At 37.5% G+C, this 19864-nt stretch overlaps 1 protein-coding gene and 1 pseudogene across 6 annotated transcripts in view; one reads left to right on the top strand and one right to left on the bottom strand.

Moving 5' to 3' along the window:
* Positions 1–19864, top strand: part of PHF8 (PHD finger protein 8) — a 96639-nt gene that overhangs the window by 60401 nt on the left and 16374 nt on the right. For all 6 annotated transcript variants that reach the window (XM_045995499.1, XM_045995498.1, XM_045995497.1 and 3 more), the window contains one exon: positions 13959–14054. In XM_045995499.1, the coding sequence (XP_045851455.1) occupies positions 13959–14054 (96 nt within the window). The remainder of the gene's footprint in view (positions 1–13958; positions 14055–19864) is intronic.
* Positions 12821–12951, bottom strand: LOC123935629 (annotated as a pseudogene).

The raw sequence follows: 19864 nt of genomic DNA, 5'->3' as shown, positions 1-19864 counted from the left end.
GTTTCCCTGTATTTTTAAATTTTTTCTTTCATTTCTTGGTTGACACATTCATTGTTTAGTAGCACGTTATTTAGCCTCCATTTATTCATGCTCTTTCCAGAGTTATTCTTGTGATTGATTTCTAGTTTCATACTGTTGTAGTCAGAAAAGATATATGGTAGAATTTCATGCTTTTTTAATTTATTGAGGCTTGTTTCATGGCCTAATGTGTGATCTATTCTGGAGAAGGTTCCACATGCACTTAAAAAGGATGTGTATCCTGTTGTTTTAGGTAGAACAGTCTAAATATATCTGTTAGGGCCATCTGGTCAAACTTGTCATTCAAAGCTGTTGTTTCTTTGTTGATTTTCTGTGTGGATGATCTTTTTATTGACATAAGTGGGGTGTTAAAGTCCCGTACTATTATATTACTGTCACTTTCTTCTTTTGTCTGTTAATGGTTGCTTTATGTATTTAGGTGCTCCCATGTTGGGTGCATAAATATTTACAGTTGTTCTATCCTCTTGTTGGATTGTTCTCTTTATCATTAGGTGGTGTCCTTCTTTGTCTCTTGTTGGAGTCTTAGTTTTAAAGTCTATTTTGTTTGATTTCAGCATTACTACCCAGCTTTCTTTTTGCTTCCATTTGTGTGGTAAACATTTTTCCATCCTTTCACTTTCAATCTGCATATGTGTTAGGTCTGATGCGAGTCTCTTGTAGGCAATATACAGATAGGTCTTATTACTCTTTTATCCATTCCACAACCTTGTGTCTTTTGTTTGGAGAGTTTAGTCCATTTACATTTAAAGTAATTATTGGTAGGTATGTACTTATTGCCATTTTGTTCTTTTTTTCAGGTTTTTTAATACTTCTTTGCTCTCTTCCCTTGTAGCATAAATGCATTCTTTCATGATATGCTTGGCTTCCTTTCCCTTTATGTTTTGTGTATGTATTACAGATTTGTGATTTGTGGTTACCATTAGGTTCGTAATGACATCTTATGCATATAGCAGTCTGTATTGAATTGATGGTTACTAAAGTTTGAAGCCATTTAAAAGCATTAAATTTTTACCATTCCCCATGTTTTATGTATAAAATGTTATACTTTTTATCCTTTTATTTTGTGAATCCCTTGACTGATTTTGTAAATATAGTTGATTTTACTGTTTTTGTGCTTTAGCCTCCATATTGGTTTGATAAGTGATTCATGTACTACTTTTATTTTGTGTTTGCATTTTACCTGTGAAAAATTTCCCCATCATTGGCTTACTCATGATTATGACTTTATCTTTCCACTCCAAGAATTCCCTTTAACATTTCTTGCAGGGCTAGTTTATTGGTGATGAACTCCTTTAACCTTTGTTTGGCTGGGAAACTTTTATTTTAAAGAGAGGGAGTAGAAGGAGGGACAGAGGGAGAGGAAGAGGAGAATCTTAAGCAGGCTCCATGCGCAGTGAGGAGCTTGATGCACACCACTCAATCTCACAACCCTGAGATCATGATCTGAGCTGAAATCAAGAGTCAGACACTTAACCGACTAAGCCACCCAGGTGGCCCTGGCTGGGAAACTATTTATCTGTCTTTCTATTGTGAATGATATCCTTGGTGTGTAGAGTATTCTTGGTTGCAAGTTTTTTCCTTTCAGTACTTTGAATGTATCATGCCACTCCCTTCTGGCTGGACAAGTTTCCACTGAAAAATCAGCTGATAACCTTATGGGGTTTCTCTTGTATGTAACTGTTTTATTTTCTCTTGCTTTTAAAATTCTCTTTATTACCACTTTTTGCCATCTTAATTACTATGTGTCTTGGATTGGACCTCCTTGGGTTAATTTTGTTGGGTGCTCTCTGTGCCTCCAGGATCAGCATATCTGTTTCCTGCCCCAGATTAGGGAAGTTGTCAGCTATTATTTCTTCAAATAAGTTTTCTGCCCCCTTCTCTCTCTTTTCTTCTTCTTCTTCTACAATCGCTATCATGTAAATGTTATCACACTTGATTGATACCACAGAGTACCTTAATCTGTTCTCATTTTTTTCTTTTTGCTGTTCAGCTTGGTTTCTTTCCATTATCTTGTCTTCTAGATTGCTGATCTATTCTCCTGCCTCCTCTAATCTATAATTGATTCCTTCTAGTGAATTTTTATTTCAGTTATTGAGTTTTTCATGTCTTACTGGTTCTTTTTTATATTTTCTGTTTGTTGAGGTCTCACTGAGATTCTCCACTCTTTTCTCAAGTCTAATGAGTACTTTTATGACCATTATCTTGAATTTTCTATCAGGCATATTATTTTCATTTCATTTAGCTCTATTGCTGTGGTTTTGTCTTGTTCCTTCATTTGATACATATTCCTCTGTCTCCTCATTTTGACTGACTTTGTTTCTGTGTAGTAGGAAATAAGGCTACATCTCCTGATCTTGAAAGTAGTGGCCTTTTGAAGAAGAGATCTTCTAGTACTGTGTAGCACAATGCCCTGTTCACCAGAACCAGGCAATTGGTGTCCGGAGGGGTATCTCCTGTGTTGGTGCATGTGCCCTACTATTGTAGTTAATCTGTGTTTGCCTTCAGTCCAGTTGGTTGCAGTAGCCCTCTCTGCCTACTTTGGGTGGGCACAAGGGCACGGTTTGGTCCCTTTGATGTTAAAGGGCCTGTCTGGGGTTGCTACAAGCTTGTAGTTGGGTGGTATCAGTTGTTAGACACTTGACTGCCCTCAGCCCATCTGCTGGGCTGCAGTCACATTGACCTACAGGGCAGTCTCCTTATGTTGTACTCTGGAAGGCTTTCATTGGTTGGTGGGGCTGACAGACCAGATGCCTGCCCCCATTCCAGGACTGATGGGCAGAGCACTATCTCTGTGCTACCAGTTATAAGGTTTGGGTGCTGGGACTGAGGGCATTCTGGTGTGTGTAGTTATCTTCCCTTCTCCCCAGGGCAGTAGTTACTTTGGAGTGGCACTCTTCCCTGCTGGGGTTTCTCGCAGGGTGTGCTGGGACAGGAGTAGTTTTGGAGGGAAGCCTGCTTCCTGATTTGGGCAGGTTGGATGGGCTGAGTGGCAGGAGAGCAGGGGGTTAAGGCACATGGTGTTAGCAAGATAGGTGAACAGTGTTTGTACTGGTTTCCACAAGTGGCCTCTCTAGGCTGGGGATTGGGCAAGAGAAATGGTGCCCACCAACAGTTTTTTTCTTGGAGAGGTCTCCTAAAAACACGTACCCTTCCAGAACAAGTTCTGCGATTAGTAAATAAATCTTCAGTATACCCCAGGTGCTTTTCAGACTGCTGCTTCTCTGCTTTATCTTGGCTGGGTTATTTGTAACACTGACCCATAAAGGGCTGGGACCCAGTTCCCTGTTGTTCCCCAGCTCTCCAGGTTCCAAGCCTTCTCTAGGATCTAAGCCTGTTGAATTTTAAAGCACCCAGGGATAAACCCTGCTAATTGAAAAACTCTCAACATGAAGCCCCATTTATTTTCAAAACCAAATGTTATGGAAATTTGTCTTACCACCATGGGTCCTCTGTGCCTGGGGTGCCTAGAGTGGGGTCTCATTCTCTCACTTCTTTGTGCTTGTATTGTCCCTTCTGTTTAAGGTTAGTTTTGTTTCCATCCTTCCTACCCTTTTCAGTGTGGCCTCCTGTCTATAATGAACCTTGTAAGGTCTGTTCTGCCAGTCTTTGTGTCATTTCCAGGGTAAGTGTCACTGATGTGGCTGTTATGTGGAACAGAGTGAGCTCAGTAACGTCCTACTACTCCATCTTCCAACTTTTGCTTATTTTTTTTTTTTTTACTTAAATGTTGAGCTTTGAAAATTCTTTATATAGTCTGAGTTCAAGTCTCTTGTCAGTTATATATTATTTTCTACTAGTCTGAGCTTCTCTCATTCTTAACACTTCCTTTCTTAAAGCAAGCACTTTCATTTTCCAAAAAGTCTCATATATCAATTTTATCTTTTAATGACTATGCTTTTTGTGTCTCATTTAACAATTCTTTATATAAACTCAGGTCATGGGGCGCCTGGGTGGCTCAGTGGGTTAAAGCCTCTGCCTTCAGCTCAGGTCATGGTCCCAGGGTCCTGGGATCGAGCCCCGCATCGGGCTCTCTGCTTGGCAGGGAGCCTGCTTCCTCCTCTCTCTCTGCCTGCCTCTCTGCCTGCCTCTCTGCCTAGTTGTGATTTCTCTCTGTCAAAGAAATTAAAAAAAAAAAAAAAAAAAGTCCCTGCTGTGACTTCTCTAAAAAAAAAAAAAAAACAAAAAACTCAGGTCATAACAGTTTTCCTGTTTTACATTTCTAACCACAACATAGTTTGACTAATGTTTTTCATAAGGTATGTTTAGGTTGAGGTTCACCCTCTTTTTGGCGTATGGATGTCCATTTGTTCCAAGACCGTTTGTTGAAAAGACTTTTTTTTCCCCCATTGACTTACATTTACATCTTTGTAAAAAATCAAATGGCCATATTGGTGTAGATCTGTTTCTGGATTATTTTATTTTTTTTCATTAATGTATATATCTGTCTCTTTGCCAATACCTCAATGTCTTGATTACTGTAGCTTCATAGCAATTCTTTTTTTTTTTTTGAAAGGTTTTATTTATTTATTTGACAGAGAGAGATCACAAGTAGGCAGAGAGGCAGGCAGAGAGAGAGAGGGAAGCAGGCTCGCCGCTGAGCAAAGAGCCCGATGCGGGACTCAATCCCAGGACCCTGAGATCATGACCTGAGCTGAAGGCAGTGGCCTAACCCACTGAGCCACCCAGGCGCCCCCTTCATAGCAATTCTTAAGATCAGTTAGTATGAGTTCTTCAATTTTGCCTTTCCATGTAAATTTTAGAATTGATTTGTCTGAATCCACAAAAAAATTTCTACTGGGATTTTGATTGGAATTGTGTTTAAATCTATACATCAATCTGGGGAGAATTGACATCTTTATTTTTTGTTGAGGTAAAATTCACAAAACACGTAGTTTAACCATTTTAAAGTGTACAATTCAGTGGCACTTAATGCATTTTCCAAGACATTTTTTTCACCCCTGGAAAAACTCCCTATATCCATTAAGTGATTATTACCCATGCTGCCCTCTCCTCCTTGTCCTCTGGTAACCGCTAATCTGCTTTCTGTCTGTATGGATTTGTCCATTATAGATGTTTCATATAAGAGTAATCATGTAATATGTGACCTTTTGTGTCTGACTTCTCTTCTTTAGCATAATGTTTTCAAGGTTCATATAAGTTGTAGCATATATCAGTATGTTGTTCCATTATGGATAAAGATTTCATTGTATGGATATGCCACAATTTGTTTATCTGTTCATCTGCTGGTGGGCATTTGGGTTATTTCCACATTTTGGCCATTATGAATAATGCTGCTATAGACATTTGCATCTGTTTCTGTGTGGACATGTTTTCATTCGTTCTGGGCATATACCTATGAGTCAAATTGCTGGGTCATATGGTAATTCTGTGTTTAACTCTTTGAGAAATCATCAGACTGTTTCTACAATAACTGCAAGACAGTTGTCATCTTAGATATCGAGTGTTCTATGTATATGTTATTCCCTCTGTGTTTAGTCTTTTTAAAATATCTTTTATCAGTATTTTATGGATTTTACATGCAGATCCTGCACATATTTTGTTAGATTTGTCCCAGAGTTCTGTATTTTTTGGAGATATGAATGGTACCTTTTTTAACTTTTGGTTTCTAATTGTTTCATGATAGGATACATAAATGTTTTTGGTTTTATATATTGACCTTGTATCCTGCAACCTTGGTATATTCACTTATTTTAAGAGTTTTTAAAATATATTCTTGGGATTTTTTTTGTATAGATGATCGTGTCCTGTGCAAGTATGGACAATTTTATTCATTTCATTCTAATCTGTAAATCTTTTTATTTCTTCTTGCCTTTTTGTTCTGGCTAGGACTTCCAGCACAATGTGGTGAGAGTGAACATCCTTACCTGTTTCCAATCTAAGGAGGAAAGCATTCGGTTTTTTCACTCTTATGATGTTAGCTGTAGGTTATCAGATTAAGGAAGTTCATTTCTATTCCTATTTTGCTAAAAGTTTGTTTATGAGTGGGTGTTGAATTGTGTCTAGTGTTTTTGTTCCATCAATGGGTATGATCACATGGTTTTTCTTCTTTTGTCTGTTAATATGGTCATTGATTGATTTTCAAATATTGAACCAGACTTAAAATTATAGTATAGACCTTAGATATTATTCTTTTTATATATTACTGGATTTATTGACTAGAATTTCACTGAGGATTTTTGTGTCTATGTTTATGATGGATATTGGTCTGTAATTTTTTTCTTTTACTCTTTGACTTTAGTTTTGGTATCAGGGCAGCGCTGGCCTCAAAGAATGAGGTAGGAAGTATTCCCTTCTCTTCTGTTTTGTAGAAGCAGTTGTGTAGAATTAGCAATTCTTTTTTTTTTTTTTTTTTTCGAATGTTTGGTAGAATTTGTAAGTGAAACCACTTGGGCCTAGAGATTTCTTTTTCAGGTTTTAACTTTGGTTTTATTTTCCTTAGTAGGTATAGGATTATTCAGGTTATCTGTTTCTCCTTGGGTGAGTTTCGATAGTTTGTGTCATTCAGGGAATTGATGCATTTCAGCTAAGTTGTAGAATTTATGGGTGCAGAGTTGTTTGTAGTATACTCCTATTATCCTTTTAATGTCTATGGTATCTTTAGCATATCTCTCTTTTTGTTCTTGATATTAGTGATTTGTGTCTTGTCTTTTTTCTTTGTCCTTCTTGCTGGCATTTTATCAATTTAATGAATCTTCTCAAAGGACTTGCTTTTGGTTTTATTTAATATTTACCACCATTTGTTTTATTACTCAGGGTTTAGTCTGTGTTGATAATTTTGCATTGTGAACTTGAGAAGAATGTGTATTCTATTAGTGTTGGGTTGAGTGTTCTATAAATTTCAATTAGATCAAGTTGATTGACAGTTATGTCTTCTTGTCATTATGTTAGTATGTTAGTTATGTCTTCTTGTCATTATGTTAGTATGTTATTTCCTATCCCAGGTAATTTTCCTTGGTGTAAAGTTACTTAATAGTCAATCCAGCTTTCTTAAGTTAATGTTGGTATGGTATATCTTTTTATATCCTCATTTATTTATTTGTTCATTTATTCATTCATTAATTTTATATTTATCATGACCCAGAACTCAGTCTGTGTCATTCATCTTTGGTTCCCAAGTGATATTTGATTCACATTCACACAGAATGAAGAGGAAAAAAAGCTTGAATCTGTTCTCAGTGCTATTCACTGAAATAATTTAGAATGAGATGAGGCCTCATTTCTCTCAACTAATCCAAGAGGAAACTGGTATTCAGTGTTTGAAAAAAAGAAAGGAAAATAAGCTTCTAAGATTGAATTGACTCATTTAGTGGTCAGGAAACATCTATACACCTCACTTTTCAGCAGGAAAATGCAGATGGATACAACCACATAAAAATTCTGACCTCAGGGGCGCCTGGGTGGCTCAGTGGGTTAAAGCCTCTGCCTTCAGCTCAGGTCATGATCCCAGGGTCCTGGGATCGAGCCCCGCATCGGGCTCTCTGCTTGGCAGGGAGCCTGCTTCCCTCTCTCTCTCTCTGCCTGCCTCTCTCCCTACTTGTGATCTCTATCTGTCAAATAAATAAATAAAATCTTTAAAATAAAATAAAATTATAAAAAATTCTGACTTCAGTGCTTGCAGGGAGGTGGTAGGACTAGGCTGGTGCAGTCCGGTGAGAGGAACATTAATCATGAAATCTCACTATGGAACATGTATCCCAGACAGTGTCTCCCACAAATCCATCAGGAGACAAGTATGCCAATATTCCTGTAGGGGTCCTTGAGGCCCATCCCTTGGGGAAAGGAGAAGTCAAGGATGATAAATGTTAGCACAGTCAGAAATAATGAGCTAGATTTACACACAGAAACCTACAGACCTCAGACTGAGGCCTTACTGACTGAGCCACCCAAACATCCTGAAATACAACTGATTTTTACATTGATCTCATATCCTACAACTTTACTGATTTTTATTATTATCTCTAATAGTTTTTTGAAGATTCTTTAGGATTTTCTGTACATAGAATAAGATCATCTGCAAATAGAGTTTTATTTCTTCCTTTCCAATTTGGATGCCTTTTATTTCTTTTTCTAGTACATTGTTGAATAGTGATGGTGAAAGTGGGCATATTTTCCTTATTCTTGATCTTCAGGGAGAGCTTTTAGTCTTTCACTTTTTTTAAAAAGATTTTATTTATTTAGGGGGCCTGAGTGACTCAGTCGTTAAGAGTCTGCCTTCGGCTCAGGTCATGATCCCAGGGTCCCAGGATCAAACCCCACATTGGGCAGCCTGCTCAGTGGGAAGCGGGCTTCTCCCTCTCCCACTCCCCCTGCTTGTATTCTCTCTCTCACTGTCTCTGTCCAATAAATAAATAAAATCTTTTTAAAAAATATTTTATTTATTGGGCGCCTGGGTGGCTCAGTGGGTTAAGCCGCTGCCTTCGGCTCAGGTCATGATCTCAGGGTCCTGGGATCGAGTCCCGCATCGGGCTCTCTGCTCAGCGGGGAGCCTGCTTCCCTCTCTTTCTCTCTCTCTCTGCCTGCCTCTCTGCCTACTTGTGATCTCTCTCTGTCAAATAAATAAATAAAATCTTTAAAAAAAAAAAGATTTTATTTATTTAACAGCACAAGTGGTGGGGGGCGCAGCAAAGGGAGCGGAAGAAGCAGGCCCCCCCTGCTGAGCAGGATCCCAGGACCCTGGGATTGTGACCTGAACTGAAGGCAGACAGTTAACCCACTAAACCACCCAGACACCCCTAATCTTTCACTTTTAAGTATGATGTTAGCTGTGGGTTTTCACAAGTGCCTGTTACTATATTGAAGAAGTGCCCTTTTCTAGTTTTCTGAATGTTTTTATCTTGAATAGGTGATGGGTTTTGTCATTCTTTACCTGCTTCGATTGAGAAGATGATGTATTTTCCTTCATTTTATTAATCTGTGTATTATATTGACTTTCATTTTTTTAGAAAAGGGAATATATTTTTGTCATTAGACCTCAAATGAATTTAATTTTTTCTTTCATACAATTTTTAAAAATATTCCTTTTTCCTTTCCTTTTCTTTTTCTTTATTGAGAAATAATTGACGGGGCGCCTGGGTGGTTCAGTGGGTTAAAGTCTCTGCCTTCGGCTCAGGTCATGATCTCAAGGTCCTGGGATCAAGCCCCACATTGGGCTCTCTGCTCAGTGGGGAGCCTGCTTCCCTTCCTCTCTCTCTGCCTACTTGCAATGAATAAATAAAATCTTTTAAAAAAGAGAAATAATTGACCTACAGCATTGTATAAGTTTAAAGTATATGATATAATGATGTGATTTACATATATTGCAAAATAGTTACCACAGTATGTTTAGTTAGCATCCATGGTCTCGTATAGTTACAAAAAAGAAGAAAAAAAGAGGGTTTTTTTCTCCCCCCGTGATGAGAAATTTTAAGATCTGTTCTCTTAGCAACTTTCAAATAAACTAGACAGTTGCATTACCTATACTTGTCATGTTGTACACTAACCCCTAATATGTATTTATTTTATAACTTAAAGTTTGTACCTTTTGACCACCTTCATTTAATTCCCCCATTATCCAATCTCTGCCTGTGGTAACCAGAAATCTGATCTCTTTATGAATTTGGATTTTTTCTTTTAGATTCCACATATAAGCAAGATCATACAGTATTTGCCTTTCTCTGACATATTTCACTTCGCATAATACCCTCAAGGTCTGTCCATATTGTTTCAAATGGTAGGATTTCCTTCTTATGGCTGGCTAGTATTCCATTACACATATATCACATTTTCTTTATCCATCATGCATTGATAGATTAATTTTGTTTGATTAATTTTCTTTGAACTACTCTTGCATTCCTGAGATAAATTCCCCTTGGTCTTGGTGTATAATCCTTTTAATAGACTGCTGAATTTGCTAGTATTTGATTGAGGATTTTTGTATCAATATTCATAAAGCATATTGTCTGTAGTTTTCTTTTCCTATAGTATCTTTTTCTGGCCTTGATATGAGGGCCTCATAGGTATGAGTTAGAATGTGTTCCCTCCTCTTCTACTTCTTGGAAGAATTTGATAAGGATTGCTGTTAATTTTTCTTTAAATGCTCAGTAGAAATCACCAGGAAAGCCATTTAGTCCTGAACTTTTCTTTGTTGGAGCCTTTTTGATTACTGATTCAATCTCTATATTTGCTATAGGTTAGTTGAGATTTTCCATTTCTTTTTAAGTCAGTTTAAGTGATTTATGTGCTTCTAGGAATTTGTCCATTTCATATAGTTTATCTAATTTATTGGCTTACAATTGTTCATAATATTCCTTGCAGTTCTTTTTATTTCTGGAAAGTCTACAGTAATATCCCCACTTTAAATTCTCATTTTCAGTGTTTGTGTCTTCTCCCCTTTTTTTGGTCATTCTAGTTAAATACTTGCCTATGTTGTTGATCTTTTTTCAGAGAACCAACTTTTTGTGTCACTGATTCTCTTGATTGTTTTTTATTCTCTATTTAATTTTAATCTCTGCTCAAATCTTTATTATTTCCTTCCTTCTGTTAGCTTTGAATTTAGTTTAGTTAATCCATTTACATTTAAAGTGATTACCAATTGGGAATGACTTACTTCTATTTTACTATTTGTTTTCCATGTATTGTATCATTTTGTTTCTCATTTCCTTGTTACTGCTTTCTTTTGTGTTTAATTGATTTTTTTTTGTAGTGTACCGATTTGTTTCACTGCTCATTTTTTAAAATGTTTTTAAGGTTTCTTTTCCACATAGGATAAGCCCTGGAGATTATAATTAATATCTTAACTATGTAACTTTATTAAGTTTAGTTTGAATCAGTACCATTTCACTTCCATAGCATACAAAGACTTTGTTTGTATATAATTGTCTTGTTGCATCTGTTATTTTTGTCACAACTTAAACCTTTACATATTGTATTTCTGTTGACATAGATTTAAGTTATTATTGTATGTATTAACAATATGGGCTTTTATATATACCTCTCTACTTACTTCTACTGGTGATTTTTGTTTCTTCATGTAACTTTGAGTTACTCTCTAACATCCTTTCATTTCAGCCTGATGGACTGTATTCAGTATTTCTTAAAGGGCAGGTTTACTAATGACAAGCTCTCTTAGATTTTGTCTACTTGAGAATGTCTTAATTGGCCTTCATTTTTGAAGGACAGTTTTACCCAATATATTATTCTTGGTTGACAGTTGTTTATTTCAGTGTTTTAAATAGATCACCTAACTGCCCACTGGTCTCCTTTGTTTTTGATTAGAAATTGATTGTTAATCTTATTGTGGATCCTGTGAGATGACAAATTGCTTGTGTCTTGGTGCTTTCAAAATTCTCTCTTTGTTTTTATCTACTGACTGAATATAATGTAGCTCAGTGTGGATCTCTGAGTCTATCCTATTTGGAATTTATTGATTTTTTTGATGTTTATTTTCATGTCTTTCATAAAGTTCGGAAAGTTTTTGGCTGTTATACCTTCATATAGTCTTTCTGCTTCTTTTTCTCTGTGTTCTCCTTCTGGGACTCCCGTATAAATACATTGGTAAGCCTATTAGCGTCCCACAGGTCCCTTTGCCTCTGTTCATTTTTTCTTCTTTCTTTCTGCTCACCAGACTGGATAATTTTAATTGTGCTTTCTTCACATTCACTGATTATTTCTTCTCCCTGCACAAAATCTGCTATTGAATCCCTGTAGTGAATTTTTCACCACCACATTGTACTTTTCAGCTCCAGAATTTCTATTTGGTTCCTTTTTATATTTTCTATCTCTGTATTGATATTCTGTTTTTTGTTGAAACATGCTTCTCTTTGATCATATAGGACCGTTGATTCAAAGTCCTTTGTATAGTAAGTCCAATATGAGCTTCCTCATGGAGTTTTTTTTATCAATTTTTTTTTCTGTGAGTAAGACATACTCTCTTGTTTCTTTGCATGCCTCATAAGTTTTCTGAAGCTGAGACATTTTGAATATTATATAATGTGGTAACTCTGGAAGTCGTATTTTCCTCCCTCCCCAGAGTTTTCTGTTGATGCTTACTTTGAGCTACAGTTATCTGTTTATTTAGTGACTTTCCAAAGGCTTTTTATAGACATTGGCCTTTTGTATGTGGTCACTGAAGTATCCATTCTGTAGCCTCAGTGGTCAACTGAGATTTTGTGATAGAAATTTACTTAAATGCCAAACTAAAGCAGACTTTTCTGTTGTTGTTAAGCATTCCCCTTGTAAGTTTTTTAATGTATTCCGGAGTCCCCAAAATGTTTATTCTTACAGTTTTTGCTACCTCAACAGTTGCTGCAGTGGAGGGACAAATACTTGGAGCTCCTAACTCCATTTGGGGGACATCACTCCTTTCTACCTTTACATTTTTTTTCTACCTTTACATTTTTAATATGTGTATCTTAACTTCTATTTTTCTTTAAATGTCTACACTTACTTATTATCTACATTGTAACCTCTCTTGAATAAGACATGAACCTTAGAATGGAATTTCTTTTTGCATGCTACTTTATACTTATTATCTCTCAATCCTTACAACTTTTCAAGGCAGGTAGTGTTACTTCAATTTTATGAGTGAAGATAGTGAGACCTAGAGAAGTTTTCCTAAGTCACAAAGCTAGTGGGTCAGTCCAGGATTTCAAAGTAACATCTGATCCCTAGACTCATGGTTTTTCTACCATACCATACTTCTTTCCTTGAGATGGCAAACCCTTTCAGACCCAACAAAATAACATTGACAGCCACTGGGACAATTAAGGATGGGATCTTTCTCAAACAATTGTTAACAGCAGCTATTTCTTTTGAGGGACAGTCAGTGACCCCTCTTTTTGATTCTAAGTCAGTTAGCAATAATCGCGCCTCGGATAAACCTCATTGGCTACGATACTGCCACTGCGCAAAGCTCTTTCTAAGTCAGAAGGCAGGAGTTTTACCTCTTTGCTCGAGAAAGGAAGGCCTGAAAAATGAACTCATTTTCCTATAAAGAGGTCCTACTAGAAGGAAGTATGTGACTAGAATTCCTCTGATGAAGGATAATTCTAGAGAAAAATTTGAGTCTGGTCATTTGGATGAGTAGGAAGAAGTTTCACTCTCACTTTGCTTCTCTTTCAGGTTTAGAAGCAGTAGACACAGAATTTGACTTCATCAGTAGGATCTATCTTCATCATTGTCCCATTAAATCCTATAGATGTCGCATGTGGATTGTGAGCAGAGTGTGATAAAACTGGATGTTTGTGTATATGTGTATAGCTTGAGATACTTGTATATGTGTGTTTTGCCTTTCAGATCATTGAGTTGCAGTAATCTTGTTGTCAGTTCAGCCCAAGTGGTCTTTTTGTTCCCTTTGTGTGATAACGTGTATAGCATTTCTTTTTCCATTTCAGCCAACATTTATTGTGTACCTACTCTGCATTGTGTTAGGCTCCCTTAGTTAGTTTGAAATCAAATAATACTTATTCCTGCCCTCACAGTAAGTTAGGGGTGACTTATTTACTTTTCAACTCTCAAATACTATATAATAAATAACTCCAGAAGAGGTATACCTAGGATACTCTGGAGAGTTGAGAAGCCATCTGAATCAGGTTAGAAGAACAAGGAAGGCTTCTTAGGAAGTGAATCTAGAGCTGAGTTTTGCGGGGTCAGTAAAGTAATTCATGAGGTGACTCACTAAATGGATGTTGAGTGAGTGAATCAGAATTAGGTGATGCTTGGAGAAGGACATTTGCAGCAAAGGTACACAAGTAGAAAGACGTGAAATGTATGTGGCATATTCAGGGATTCCTGCATTTGAATGTGGATTAAGTAAAGGGTCTACTGGTAGGGGAGTGGCCAGAGCTGACATGTAGGCATCATTCCGTCTTCACCCTTCTGGATGAAATATCAGTTTACCCTGCTTTTCCCTCTCATTGCAGTTTACCCTTCCCTGGAGTCTGATGATGATGACCCTGCTTTGAAATCTCGACCCAAGAAAAAGAAGAATTCAGATGATGCTCCATGGAGTCCTAAAGGTGATCCAGTATTCTGTCCTTAAACTCTGTAGGTATGGTTTGGGGAAAATAGGCTGGGGGTAGTTGGGATACATAACATAAGAAGATATGATTCAGTCACTCATTTGTTTATTCAGCAAACATTTGTTGAGTACCACCTGTGTGTGCCAGGGTACTGTGTTAGGTGCTGGAGTGAAAATAATGGATATGACACATTTCATGAACTCAGCTCAGCAAAGTCAGAGGTGATGGAGCATGTTTCTTCTGATGTTATATGGCTTGAGGTGAAAAGACCTTGAGCAGATTCGACCTAGCACTCTGAAGCTTCTGAGAAGCTACCATCATCCCAGACCTTTGGTAATACGTTGCCAAATGAGGGAAATTCTGCTGACTGTTGAACTTCACAAGGCCCAAGCCTCCTTAGACTGTCACCTGTACTGCCTGAGAGGCCAGCTATGAGGAGAGAAGAAAGAATGATCATTGAGTTGAATGTGGAATTTAGAGTGTGATATAAGAATTTTATTCATCTCACTGGTTGGGTGGTTTTCACATTGGAGGGTGTGTCAGTTAGCCTTTGCTGCTTATCAAATTACCCCAAACTTTGTGGCTTAGAACAATGACAGCTGATCATTTCTCATTATTCTGTAGGTTGGCTAAGCTGTTGTTCTAGTCTGGACTGGCTAGGCCTGGGCTGGATGGTCTAAACAGATCTTTAGGAGTCTAGACCTAATTTGGGGTGGCTAGTGCCTCTCTCCATGTGGTTTCTCCTGGTCCACCAGGAAGCCAGCATAAACTTTTTCACAGGAAAGCAGAAGTATGTCCATTAGCAAGAGAGGGAAAGCCCCAGTTTGCAAGCACTTTTCAAGCCTCTGCTGGTGTCATGTTTTCCGTTGTCCCACTAGCCAAAGCAAGTTACATGGTCAAGCCTCAATTCCAGGGGTGGAGGTATGGATTACACCTCTCAAGAGAGGGAACTGCAGAATCCTCCTCTGCATGCAGGGAGATGTGAGCAAGTTGAAAGCTATTACTGCAACAGTCTGCTGCAGAGGGTGCTGGTACCTCCAATACCCATGGGTCCCCAGGATATCCCCTGCTATTTTCCACCCATCCTATTTTTTTAATTAACATATAATGTCTTATTTGCCCCAGGGGTAGAGGTCTGTGAATCATCAGGCTTACACATTTCACTGCACTCACCATAGCACATACCCTCCGCAATGTCCATAACCCAGCCACCCTATCCCTCCCCCCCAACCCCCCAGCAATCCTCAGTTTGTTTCATGAGATTAAGAGTCTCTTATGGGGGCACCTAGGTGGCTCAGTCATTAAGCGTCTGCCTTCAGCTCAGGCCATGATCCCAGTGTGCTGGGATCAAGCCCCACATTGGGCTCCCTGCTCGGTGGGAGGCCTGCTTCTCCCTTTCCCACTCCCCTTGCTTGTGTTCCCTCTCTGGCTGTTTCTCTCTGTCAAATAAATAAATAAAATCTTTTTAAAAAAAGAGTCTCTTATGGTTTATCTCCCTCCTGATCCAATCTTTTTTCATTTTTTCCCTCCCTATCCTCCACAATCCCCCCACCCTGCCTTTCAAATTCCTCCTATCAGAGAGATCATATGATAATTATCTTACTCTGATTGACTTACTTCGCTTAGCATAATACCCTCTAGTTCCATCCATGTCATTGCAAATGGCAAGATTTCATTTCTTTTGATGGCTGCATAGTATTCCATTTTATATATATATGTGTGTATGTGTGTGTGTACATATATATATATATATATATATATAATACACACACACCACATCTTCTTTATCCATTCATCTGTTGATGGACGTCAGGTTCTTTCCGTAGTTTGGTTATTGTGGTCCCACCCATCCTTATCTGGCCTTTCTGCTATTTGCTGGGGGTCAGGGGAATGGGGTGGTAGGGTAATCCTTGGAAGTGTTCTCTTAGTGAGTCAGTCAGCAAATGTTACTATTTTTTTATTGTATTTTTTCCTATAGTTTCTGGCTGATTAGCAAAATAGAAGAGTTAGAAAATATAGAAAATAGAAGAATGTATAAGGAAGAAACCACCCATGATTCTGCTACCCAGAGGCAGCTCCTGTATCAATGTTTTGACATGTTTCCTTCAAATCTGTTTTTCCTATGTATCTCTTTTTACGGTTGTGTATACAATCCTGTATCTTGCTTTATTGACTTTTAATCAAATTAATGTGTATATTTGGTAGCAAATCATATAGCACAGAGGAGTTTAGGATGAAATGCAGTGGTCTTCACTTCTGCTTTCCTCACCTCCAATCCCATACCAAAGAGACAACCTTCTGGTTTTCTTTTTTTCTGGTCATTATCTCTAAAACTCAAGATAGTAGGGTTTATACCACTATTTCTTTTTTTTTAATTTTTTAATAAACATATAATGTATTTTTATCCCCAGGGGTACAGGTCTGTGAATTGCCAGGTTTACACGCTTCACAGCACAGCACTCACCATAGCACATACCCTCCCCAATGTCCATAACCCCACCCCCCTCTCCCGACCCCCCCTCCCCCCAGCAACCCTCAGTTTGTTTTGTGAGATTGAGAGTCACTTATTATACCACTATTTCTTATGTATCAACTTAGTCTCTGTTTCTCTTTCTCTTAGCTCTGTCACTCTCTCTTGATTACCCACTTTCTAAGATACAGACATTAGAACACTATTCTTTCTTTCTTCTTCTGACCTTCTGTGAACTGCACATTTTCCCTTACATTGTCAAGGTTGTTAGCATTTATATTGCCTTGTGATTAATACTTTATATTAACTAGGGGCTGACTGTAAAAGTTGAAAACCAATACATATACCTGGCCTTTTAAATATTATTTCATAAGCATGTCCTTATGCCGTTGTTTTAAATATTTTAACAGCCACCAAATATTCTATCCATGGATATACCTTATTTACCTAACTTCTTTAATGTGAGGCATTTAGCCTATTGCCAAGTTCACATTTGGGGTGAACATATTTATATGTGTTGGTTTCTCTGATTATTTTTAAGATGGATCCCCACTAAATTCCAAAAGGATGAAACTTATATGTGGGTATATGGTAAAATCTTTCCCTCTCACCCCTGTTCCACAGCCTTCACTTCCCCACTAGAATTCTCCACTGGAGGGTTGCCGTAAGCCTTTAGCTTCCAGAGTTCTGAAAAAGTTTATTCTGACATTTTTAAAAAAATATTTTATTTATTTATTTGACAGAGAGAGAGGTCACAAGTAGGCAGAGAGGCAGTCAGAGAGAGAGGGAGAAACAGGCTTCTCACTGAGCAGAGAGCCTGATGTGGGGCTCGATCCCAGGACCCTGAGATCATGACCTGAGCCGAAGGCAGAGGCTTAAACCACTGAGCCACCCAGGCGCCCCTATTCTGACTTTTTTTTAAACCAGATTTTTCATTGTTTTAATTCAGTAATGAGTGTTTGGAGATCCTTAACTTTGTCATTTTTGCTGTTGTCATCCATCATAACATACTAAATAGTTCAGTATGCATTTCTATGAAAATGTCATTTTCTTCTATGACCATAGTACCATTTTATGACACCTGAGTAAAGTAGCATTTATTTTCTCATATCATTTGGTACCAAATCCTTATTCAAATTTCGCCCCCAATTGTAACATAAATATCTTATTTGCTTATTCAAACCAGATTCTATTCAAGGACTAAATTGAATGTAAATTTAAAAAAATTAAAAAGACATTTTGTGGGGCACAGTTGGTTTTGATTTGTATTTCCCTGATGATGGGTGATGTTGAGCATCTTTTCATGTGTTCGTTAGCCATTTGGATGTCTTCTTTGAAAAAGTGTGTATTCTTGTCTTCTGAACACTTCTTAACTGGATTATTTGTTTTTTGGGTGTTGAGTTTGAGTAGGTCTTTATAGATTTTAGATACTAACCTTTTATATGACATGTCATTTGCAAAGATCTTCCTGCATTTCGTCAGTTGCCTTTTAGTTTTGTCAGTTGTTTCCTTCACTGTCCAGAAGCTTTTTATCTTGATGAACTCCCAATACTTAGTTTTTGATTTTGTTTCCCTTGCCTCTGGAGACGTGTCTACTAAGAAGTTATTGCAGCTGAGGTCAAAGAGGTTGTTGCCTGCATTCTCTTCTAGGATTTTAATGGTTTCCTGTCTCACATTTAGGTTTTTCATCGATTTTGAATTTATTTTTGTGTATGGTGTAAGAAGGGGGTCCAGTTTCATTCTTCACATCCTTTTTTCCATTGGATATTCTTTCCTACTTTGTTGAAAATTATTTGGCCATCCAGTTGTGGGTCCATTTCTTGGTTCTCTATTCTATTCCATTGATCTTTGTGTCTATTTCTGTGCCAGTACCCTGCTGTCTTGATAATTACAGTTTTGTAATACATCTTGAAGTCTGGAATTGTGATACTTCTTGCTTTGCTTTTCAACATGCCTTTGGTTATTTGGGGTCCTTTCTGGTTCCATACAGATTTTAGAATTGTTTGTTCCACCTCTGTGAAAAATGCTGGTGTTACTTTGATAGGGATTGCATTGAATGTGTAGATTGCTTTGGGTAGTATAGACATTTTAACAATATTTGCTCTTCCAATCCAAAAATATGGAATGTTTTTCCATTTCTTTTTATCTTCTTCAATTTTTCTCATAAGCGTTCTATAGTTTTCAGCATACAGATCTTTGCCTCTTTGGTTAGGTTTAGTCCTAGGTACATTATGATTTTTGGTGCAGTTATAAATGGGATTATTTCTTGATTTCTCTTTCTTCTGCTTCATTATTGGTGTATAGAAATGCAACAGATTTCTGTATGTTGTTTTTATATCCTGTGACTTTGCTGAATTCTTGTATCAGTTCACAGTTTTTTGATGGAGTCTTTCAGGTTTTCTACAGAGTATCATGTTGTCTGTGAAGAGTGAAAGTTTGACTTCTTCCTTGCCAGTTTGGATGTGTTCTATTTCTTTTTGTTGTCTGATTACAGAGGCTAGGGCTTATAGTACTATGTTGAACAACAGTGGTAAGAGTGGACATCCCTGTCATGTTCCTGACCTTAGGGGAAAAGCTCTCAGTTTTTCCCCATTGATGATAATATTAGCTGTGGGTCTTTTGTATGTGGACTTTACAATGTTGAGGTATGTTCCTTCTATCCCTACTTTGTTGAGGGTTTTTTATCAAGAAAGGATGCTGTGTTTTGTCAAGTGCTTTTTCTGTATCTATGGAGAGGATCGTATTTTTTTTATGCTTTATTTTATTAATGCAGTATATCACCTTGATTTGTGAATATTGAACCACCCCTGTGCAGCCCAGGAATAAATCTGACTTGATCATGGTGAGTAATCCTTTTAATGGGCTATTGGATTCCATTAGCTAGTGTTTTGTTGAGAGTTTTTGCATCCGTGTTCATCAGAGATAGTGGTGTGTAATTCTCTTCTTTAGTGGGGTTTTTGGTCTTGGAATCAAGGTAATGCTGGCCTTGTAGAATGAGTTTGGAAGTTTTCCCTTGATCTCTGTTTTTTGGAACAGTTTCAGAAGGATAGGTATTAATTCTTTAAATGTTTGGTTCAGTTCCCCTGGGAAGCCATCTAGCCCTGGACTCTTGTGTTGTTTGTTTTTTGTTTTGTTTTGTTTTTGTTTTTGTTTTTTGGAGATTTTTGATTACTGATTGAATTTCTTTGCTGATTATGGGTCTGTTCAGCTTCCCTATTTCTTCCTGTTTCTCTTTTGGTAGTTTATATGTTTCTAAGAATGTATCCATTTCTTCCAGATTACCCTATTTGTTGGCATATAATTCCTCATAATATTCTCTTATAATTGTTTATATTTC

This window comes from Meles meles, chromosome X (assembly GCF_922984935.1).
Source record: "Meles meles chromosome X, mMelMel3.1 paternal haplotype, whole genome shotgun sequence".
NCBI classification, from domain to species: Eukaryota; Metazoa; Chordata; class Mammalia; order Carnivora; family Mustelidae; genus Meles; species Meles meles.
Note: the sequence above shows the minus strand (reverse complement) of the source record. Positions and strands in the feature narration are given on the sequence as shown.